General features: G+C 36.3%; 1 protein-coding gene across 1 annotated transcript in view; it reads left to right on the top strand.

The window, feature by feature from the left end:
• Tmf1 (TATA element modulatory factor 1) overlaps positions 1-6,581 on the top strand; it is a 23,915-nt gene extending 17,334 nt beyond the window's left edge. Inside the window, exons 12-17 of the mRNA XM_031382693.1 lie at positions 792-861; positions 1,071-1,163; positions 2,832-2,933; positions 3,190-3,342; positions 4,353-4,478; positions 5,223-6,581. Of these exons, the coding sequence (XP_031238553.1) occupies positions 792-861; positions 1,071-1,163; positions 2,832-2,933; positions 3,190-3,342; positions 4,353-4,478; positions 5,223-5,366 (688 nt within the window). The 3' untranslated portion in view covers positions 5,367-6,581. The remainder of the gene's footprint in view (positions 1-791; positions 862-1,070; positions 1,164-2,831; positions 2,934-3,189; positions 3,343-4,352; positions 4,479-5,222) is intronic.
• Positions 6,582-9,467: the final 2,886 nt, after the last annotated feature.

Genomic DNA, 9,467 nt, shown 5'->3' with positions numbered 1-9,467 from the left:
GGGCATCAGATCTCATTACGGGTGGTTGGGAGCCACCATGTGGTTGCTGGGATCTGAACTCAGGACCTTCTGAAGAGCAGTTGGTGCTCTTCCCTGCTGAGCCATCTCACCAGCCCAGGGTCATTATTGACATGTATCAAGCTAGGGAAGGATCCACTGCAGGTTTTGTGAGGCTGCATGCTATGTTCTGCATATATTGTGTTTCTCCAGGTAAAGCATTTGTCTTTATCAATATGTTTTTTTTGTTTTTTTTTTTTTTAAAGAGGCTAATGCCACCAACAAAAGCAAAGGGGAGGGGAGTGAAGGAAGAAAGGAGAGGGTGGTGGCTATGTAGTCTACCAGTTTTTTCTAAGTAAGAATTTGGATTCTCCTAAAACCATGGCCTGTAAAATCATCTATCTGAAATTAGATAAAGTCATAATGGATATGCTTTTACCCTTGACCCCTGCTTTTTCTTCTGTATCTCTCTCTTTCTCTCTGTCTGTCTCTGTCTCTCTCTCTCTCTCTTTCTCTCTCACTCTCTCTCTCTCTCACCACATTTGAACTTGGAATGATGGTACTTAAATTGCTGTTCAGATGTCTCATTTTAAATCTCTGAGTACTGGTTTAAAAAAAGGGGGCTGGAATAGAGCTTTTGAGTCTCAGTGATCTGGACCAGTCAGCTGGAAAGTTTGTGCTGAGTTGCTGACAAGTGACTACTGACTATGTAGCTGGAGTTTGACAAGTAGAGAGGTTTTAATAGTCTGTCCTGTTGCCTTTTTTGTATTTTTCAATTCCCTCTGGTTTACTAGGTACCAAGTTGAATTAGAAAACCTAAAAGATGAATATGTAAGAACGCTTGAAGAGTCAAGGAAAGAAAAGGTATTGCTTAGTATTCATTCCCCCAGGGCTTATGTGAGAGGTGGATGGGGCACGCAGCAGACTGCTGGGCAGCTAAGCTGAATGAGCTGGAACCCTGTCTTCAGGGGTGAAGGGGCAGCTTGTACTTGACACTCTGAACTTTGCAGTTGATTCATGTTGGTGCTATGGGCTGGATTCTCAAAATGATCTCGCTGTACTCTCTCCTTTAGACACTTTTGAGCAGTCAGTTAGAAATGGAAAGAATGAAGGTTGAACAAGAAAGGAAGAAAACCATTTTCCCTCAAGAAGTGCTGAAAGAGAAGGTACTGAGTTGTGCTGGTTTGTGCTCATATGTAGAGCTAGGCTGTTGTGGGTGACTGCGTTGGTCTGTGCTTTGGTTGTCCTGATGTCTTTAAGTTTTTCCCCTTCTAAAATTCCTGAACGGAGAATGGTAGCATTTTCAGTGCTCCATAAAAACAGGTGTGAAGTCATTGGAGTGCATTCAAGTTGGTCTGTAATTGGTTGTGAATTATAGAAACTTTACACTTTTAAAAATGAATTTTGTGATGTCTCACTGAAACCAATGCAACAAATGGCCCAAAGATAACTTCAGCATGAATTGGCTTGTTGTATCTTTCTGATTAGTAAATGTAGTGAGGTTTTTGTTATTGTTTATTTTTTGCACATGTGTCAGTATGGTGTGCGAAAATATGTGTATGTGGGTTTGCATATGTGCAGGTGTGTCTGTGTCCACACGTATGTGGAGGCCCAAAGTTGATATTGGTTGTCTTCAATTATTCAATACTTTGTTTTATTGAGGCAAGTCTCTTGCTGAACCTAGAGCTAGTCTAACGAGCAAGCTTGTCTCAGGGAGCCACCTCTACCTCCTGGGTACTGGGATTCTAGGGAGCCACCACGTTTGCCTGGCTTTTCTATGGTCCTGGCATCTGAACTCTGGTCTCCATGCTTTATGCACTAAACTACCTCCTAAGCTCCTAAAGGTCATTTTTCACAAAACATGTTTCCTTGTTTTTTAAGTTAGGTTCTTTCTTTGTAGTCCTGGCTGTCCCAGAACTCACTCTGACACCTCACTTTGCTGGCCTCAAACTCAGAGAGATTTGCCTGCCTCTGCCTCTGCCTCTGCCTACCAAGTGCTGGGATGAAAGGCATGCACCAGCACTGCCTGGCTGGTTTTTGGTTTTAATCCATTAAAATAAAAGGAATAAGTCAGAAATTTTAGCAACTTTAAGAGTAATTGATAATATGTTATATAACATGATGTAGTTAGCTTCTGTAGGGTTTTCAACCAAAGCATTCTGATTCCATTAAAAATAATAATAAACCTGGCTAATTGTATTATAATATAAATGGAAGAAGGCAGGCTTTAAATTTTTAAGAAGATTTTTTTTTTTTTTTACTTTTTAAGATTTATTTATTTTATGTATATGAGTATTTTGTTTTCATGTACACCAGAAGAGAGTCAGACTCCATTACAGATGGTTGGGAGTGAGCCACCATGTGTTTACTGGGAATTGAACTCAAGACCTCTGGGAGAGCAGCCAGGGCTCTTAATTGCTGAGCCATCTCTCTAGTCCCGAGGCTTTAATTTTTAATTTAAAATGTTTTTTTTTTTTTTGTGTGTGTGTGTGTGTGTGTGTGTGTGTGTGTGTGTGTGTACATGCGTCCTGTGTAGGTCAGAAGACAACATGTTAGAGGCTAGGATTGTTTCTTTCTCCTTCATCATATGGGACATGGAAATGATTGAACTTAGGTCAGGTTTGATAGCAAGCATCCTTACCTACTGACCATCTTGCCAGCTCAGCTCTTAATTTTTAAATGTTTTTTATACTTGTAAGACCTTGTGGCTTTGAGAAATCATATCTATAACATGTTATGGAGAATGTAATACCTTTGTTTTCATTAGTTCTAGAAAATTTTCTTGCTTGCTTTATTTTGTGCTTCTTAGTCTTACAGAGTTTTTTTTCCCTAAGGACCACAAGCCGTTTTCTGTTTGTAGCACTCCCACCATGTCACGCTCCAGCTCTATAAGTGGAGTAGATGCTGCAGGGCTGCAAGCATCCTTCCTGTCCCAGGTAATGGCTTACAGCTCTCACGGGTTTAGTTCTTACCTTGAGGAATGCTAAAGAGACCATGCAGCTGCCAGATGGGCTGTCACCGTGACCTTGTTGGGGAATGGAGTGCTAATTGAAGTGAAGAAATACACAAGATTTTCTCCTTTTGAGAAAACGCATAGACATTTCAAAGCAATAATGAGCAGGATCTTTGTTTGAATTTGATAATAGGACATAATATATGTTAATTGTCTGTGTGTGTTCTTTAACTGAATAGGATGAGTCTCATGACCATTCATTTGGGCCCATGTCTACGTCAGCCAGTGGAACCAATCTTTATGAAGCTGTAAGGATGGGAGCCGGATCGAGCATTATTGAAAATCTGCAGTCTCAGCTAAAGCTGAGGGAAGGAGAAATTAGTCATTTACAGGTAATGAAAAAATTACATATGTTGTAGAAGCACATGAAATAATGGGTCCCAGTGAGTAGTAGCCTTCATTTCATCTGAATTTTGAGCACATTGGAAAATAACATGAATTGGTAACATGTAAAACCCAGTGTGTATCACATGTATTAATAATAAAAGCTAAGTCAAACAATTGATTCTCCTAACCCACTTACTGCCAGAATTAGGTAGACTTAACTGCTCTATCCTAGGACATGCTGGGAGCCTGTACCATGGCCTTCCCCACAGAGGACTTAGGGTATCTAAGAGCAGGATGGCCCCCTCCTTCCCAGCATCTCTTCTCAACAAGAAAAAAGGCAGCGGTGAAGCAGAGTGCTTGCTTCATTCTTCTGTGTATGCCACAGGAACAATTTCTCTAACTTGCCCTCTTCAAGGACTGAATAACATGAGAGAGACCTGCACATAGAAGAAACGACACAGAGAGGCAGGAGCTGTATTGCTTATGGAGGGAGGATTAGTAAAGCTGTTAGTTTACAGTGATAAACTAACTAAACTAGTGATAAACTAGTATTCACTGAAAGTGAATAGCTCTTCCCATTCTCATTTGAATAGTCTTAATATGAGTTGATGTAGATTGCCCGGGTGTTATGCTTGAGAGTGCTGCTTAGATTCTCAGAGAGTAGTGAAAGCTTTTAGCAGTAAGACCCACACAGTGGGAGGACCGCATTAGAGTATATTCTCACTCCTGTGACTTGTTCTAGTACCATACAATAATGGAAATGTCTATTGCCAGAGAAAAATCTGGTTGCATTTTTGCAACAGATCATTGAATTTTCTTCTTTCTTGCTTACTTAGTGAACACTCTAATTAATAAACTTCTAAGGAAAGTTGGGGCCCCCTTTTCCCACAGCTTCAGGTTTATTTATTGATATATGTTTTCTTCAAAAAAATGACACATTGAGTATTTTTATATTAATGAGAGCACTAAACAATGTATGTTTTTATTGAAACCATTTTATGATTATGTTTCTCAGCTAGAAATTAGTAACCTAGAAAAAACTCGATCAATAATGTCCGAAGAGCTAGTTAAATTAACAAATCAGAATGATGAACTTGAGGAGAAGGTAAAAGAGATACCCAAGCTTCGAGTTCAGCTGCGAGTAAGTATTCTTCACTTAGGGATAAGTCTAATGTATTTTAATCCAGTTATTAAATTACCTGTTTTTAATTTACATAAAATGTTTATGGATGACTTGGTAATTTTGGTGAAAATTAAGGAGTCAGTAGTTGAGTAAAGAATGTTAAAGATGGTTCTGTCACCTGTGCTACTGTCTAAACTGTTTAGATAAAAACATTTAGTTCTAATCAAAGAAAAGAACAAGATTTTATATGTGCCTTTTTAGTATTTGACTTGATGTTTGTTTATTACATCACTATGACATAATTGAATATTAAGGCAGACTTGTCCTGTGGGATCCATGCCAAGCAATACTTAAACCAAGTTAATCACAAAGACAAAAATCTCATCAAGAATACTTAATGTTATTCCCATCAGACAGAGCCTCACTGAGCCTGGAGCTTGCTGTTTTGTGGGTAGGCTGGCTGACTGGCTAGCAGCTCCAGTGAGCCTCCTCCCAGTTCTGGGGTTACAGTTCACATGGCTTTTTATGTCAGTGCTGGGGGTTAGAAGCCAGGTCGCCATGTTTGCTGAGCAAGTGCTCCCCTCACAGCCATGTCCTCAGCGGTTCCTCTTTTTTGCTCTGTATCCCTAGATAGACTGGCTATGAGTTAACTTTTAAAAGACATTAATTTGATATTTTTGTTCAAATTGTGATATTTTTTCTAGTGACTTGTAACAACTGTTGATGTTTATGTGATCATTAAAAAATATAAACATTTTTTAGGATTTGGATCAAAGATACAACACTATTCTGCAGATGTATGGAGAAAAAGCAGAAGAAGCAGAGGAACTTCGCCTGGATCTTGAAGATGTAAAAAATATGTATAAAACTCAAATAGATGAACTTCTAAGACAAAGGCTCAGTTAACTTGAGAAGTTTGTATTCCCATCAAACTAAATGTAAACACTTAATATATAAATGTAGAATTCCAATAAATTCTTTTACAGAATTAGAAACTGGGATTTGCTGTAGATTGTAAAAAAAACTTTTTAAAAAATTCTTTTCTAGTATGTAGTAATATTTACAGTTAAATTATTTTATGTAATATTTGAATTTTATTTTTGAAACTATTCTTTAAAATTTTATTTTTTAAAGCTTTTTTTTTTTTCCTTTTGGTGCCTTGAACAGCACAGAGATTTATTACTTTATCCACAGGAAAGGAGACTGGTGTTTTTGTATTATTGTGGATATATAATTAATTGTATTGTATCTAATTTGTATGTGTTTGTACATATTGAGAGATTTACAGAGTTAATGTTAACACTGAAATTTTGAAATCTTTCACACTGAAATCTTCAACATATTTCTTAAAAGTGTTTTAAACATTTGAGTAAAAAGGTTATTAAGCCTGTGACTACTAAATTATAAACTAAGGTTTTTCCTTTTAAGGCAGAGGTCACACTGACATGTCTAAAATTTAAAGAGTAATTTAAACGTAAAAATATTTCTGTTTTGAAAATTTATTCCATATATCTTCCACAATGAAGTGTGAACAAATCTAAATGCCTTTTGTTACTTACCCATAGAAAGCTATAACTACTCAATATTAACTAGGCGTAATTGGATAGTAGCAAGTGTCGCTGCAGTAACTTGTGGTAGGTAGTATCAGCAGCAGGTAATTTTGAAGTATTTACTGCACTGTTAAATGAATCTAACAGAATCAAATCATCAACAAAACTTACTCTTAAAATTAGCCAATTTACTCTTTAAAAATTACTTGTTTAGTTTCATATAATTTTATTTTAGAACATTGAAAATGAATGTTTTAAAACAATCTCCATAGCAGAACAGAAAAGTAATAGGAGTACATTTAAATTGGGGATTTTATAATTTTGTGTAATTTCACAGTTTTTTCTTGAACCTTTAACAAACAAAAAAATAGCCAAGAGTAGTGTAAGATAACTTTAGAATATAGGTTTTCCCCTCTTCCAAATTTCACTTTGTTTAAAAATTAATCAGGTTGTGTTTTAGACCTGTAAAATATTTTGATAGATTTTATTACTTAAAATTATTTAATTGCTTTTACCATGATCCCTCTTTATCTGTTCTTTTGCTTTTTGTGGTTCTAGCTAAGGTAAAAAATAACCCAAAAATACATGGAAATTCCAAAAAGAGTTCATAAATGTTAAAGTGTATGCCGCACAGAGTAAGTACCCTGCTGGAATCTCACTGTTTGACTCCATTTGTCCAGAGCATTCCTACCCCTGTCAGTCACTGAGCCACCTCAGCTGTTGTGTCTACTGTAATAGCATGGACGTGCTTGTGCTCAGGTAGTCCCTTTGTTCTTTAATGGCTCCAAAGTGACAAAGCCAAAGGTTAGCCAAAAGTGCTTCCTTAATGGAAAGGTGAATATCAACATTGGCTATCTTGCTGGAAGTTGGTAGTTTCAGGCATCCACTGAGGGTCTCAAAACTGTCTTTTCCACAATAAGAAAGTAGGATTTCAAGTAAAAACTGTAAATTTTAGTTACATTTTAAACTATACTTCAGAACACAGCTGTGAGTAGCCATCTTACAGAATGGAGAATTTTTAGGGTTAATTCAAGTGACCTTGTTTTTATCTTGTGTTCCTGTGTTTCTGTTGTGGGAGCTCAGATATGTAGCGTGAATAAATGTTCTTTTGGTGAAAGTAGCAGTAATAAAATTAAGTTTCTGTATTTTAGTGGTAGAAAGCAGCCTCATAACTTCTTGCTAGCTTTAAAATGTTTTATTATTCAGGGGCAAGATGACAAGTCTGATAGCAATAAATATATAGAGTTAGAAGAGACATGAAATCTGAATTTCAAAATTCTTGGCAAGCATTTGGAACTGGTAGTTTGGGAAATGTAAAATAGTTTTTAAACAAATAATGTGGAAATGTGAAAGAGAAAGATTTTGAAATTAAAATTTCCTGTATTAAATTCTAAATGTTATAATAGCAACATTAAATATTTTTCTTGGTCCTTAATAACATTAATAAAATCAGCACACTTAAAATCTTAAAATGTTTTCAACTTATTTATTTATAAAATGACATGCAACCATTTATATCTGCTTAATCTATAAATTAATAGCTGATGTTCACCCTGCTTTTTTTTTGGCTAGAATATACTTAGACCTTTCAGTACAGTTCAAGTTAATAAGGGGCACTGAATACATTTCTTGTAAATAACCCAGTAAGTGGCAGAAGACTTACTAACATTGGTTGCTCTTTAATTTTCTCTGTTATATATCATTGAAAATTATCTACCCATATGCTAGTAGAATATTCTAATGCATAAAATAGTTTGCAATTAGATGCTTCCATTCTTGGGGGAGAAAAGACAAAAAACAAAACCTCAGATACTTGGAACTAAGAGCCCAGGTGTTTGGAGGTATCATACCCGTGTGCCTCCCTGGGAGGCCAAGTGGAGACTGCTGCTGCTGCTGGGCTTCTCTTGAGAACTCTATAGCATTTAGCATGTGGAATGTACCAAATACAAGGCATTACAATTCAAGATATTCTAAGTGTGGATGATTTCTGACTTAGAAGAATTTTGGTTTTTGTAGTTAAGTAAATGTAAAGAATATTTAGGAAGTATCTTTCCCATCAATTATTTCATTAATTGAAGGTTTTATTTGAATGCTTATTAAAAAGCACATGATTTTGGTCTAGAGAGCACTTGCTGATCTTCCAGAGGGCCTGGGTTCAATTCCCAGTACCCATGTGGTGGCCACAACCATCTGTATCTCCAATCCCAGGGGATCTATTACCCTCTTCTGGTGTCCTTAGGCACCAGGCACAAAGTAGTGCACAGGCCTAGATGCAGACAAAACACCCATACACATAAAGTAAAAAAAAAAAAAAAAAGCTTTAGATGCACACAATTTGAAATATTTAAAAGAAAACCCACAAATTAAGAAGAAATGGGTATAAAATCTTATTTTACTACTGTTTAGTATTATAGACATGTGAATTATTTCTCATTCTCATTACAAAAAAAGCTGGTATAAGTTTTCTTATCCTTGGTCAGTTTTAAACTTAAAAAAAAAAAGCTACATATTTTGTAAAGGGCTAAAAGTATGATTTAAACTACAGATTGATATTTTAATTCCAAGTGAAAGGTAATGTAAATAAGCATGGATCTGATTTAAATAAAGATTTCAAAGTCTGCTTATATATTTTATTTTACCATAATTCACAGATGTGTGCCTTTGTACACAGAACTGTGTGGTGGGATATGCAAGAAAGATTGTTGAGACTTCCAAGAAAATTCAAAACTGCAGAATATCCGTATGACTTCCTGAATCTCCCTTCCCTCACAGCGTATGCAGAATATCCGTATGACTTCCTGAATCGCCCTTCCCTTACAGCGCAGGCTGTTTCACTGTTTCATCCTAGCTACTTCACTTTGGCTTGTCACACAATGCCAGGTTGTCTCTAATTGTCCAGTTGCTGAGAATAGCCTAGGTTGTTTTTTTAATTATCCCCATCTTTGAAGGTAGTTCGTGCTAAGGAGACACAAGATGTGTTTTGAAGTTGAGTAGTTCCTTTGTGTTGCACATAGCAACTGGAGAGCTTTATGTCCATTTCAGCTTTCTAGGATTACTGCATATTTTTAAAATTTTGTTTTATAATGTAACTGCATTGTTGAAGATCCCTTTTCCTCTTACAGCAATAGTCCTTCCTTTTAGTAAAAATTTTAAATGTATTATTTCTTCTGTGAAGTGTGTGCATGTGTATATGTAGATGTGGTGTGATATGTGTGTGGTGTCTAGTTTGGGAGGTATGTGTGCATATGTGTGTCTGTATATGTGTTTGTGTCTCTGTTTGGTGTGTATATTTGTGCCTGTGTGTGTGTGTAGATGATGTGCACCGCTCAGGTAAGTGGTAGCATCATTCTCCACTCACTGATGTGCAGTTTACAAAGACACCAGCAATTACTTTTTTTTTTTTATTAGATATTTTCTTTATTTACATGTAAATTTCTCCATTCCCAGTTTCCCCTCC

Source organism: Mastomys coucha, unplaced genomic scaffold (assembly GCF_008632895.1).
Source record: "Mastomys coucha isolate ucsf_1 unplaced genomic scaffold, UCSF_Mcou_1 pScaffold20, whole genome shotgun sequence".
Taxonomy (NCBI): Eukaryota; Metazoa; Chordata; class Mammalia; order Rodentia; family Muridae; genus Mastomys; species Mastomys coucha.
The sequence above is the reverse complement of the archived record's forward strand: the minus strand, read 5'-3'. Positions and strand labels throughout refer to the sequence as shown.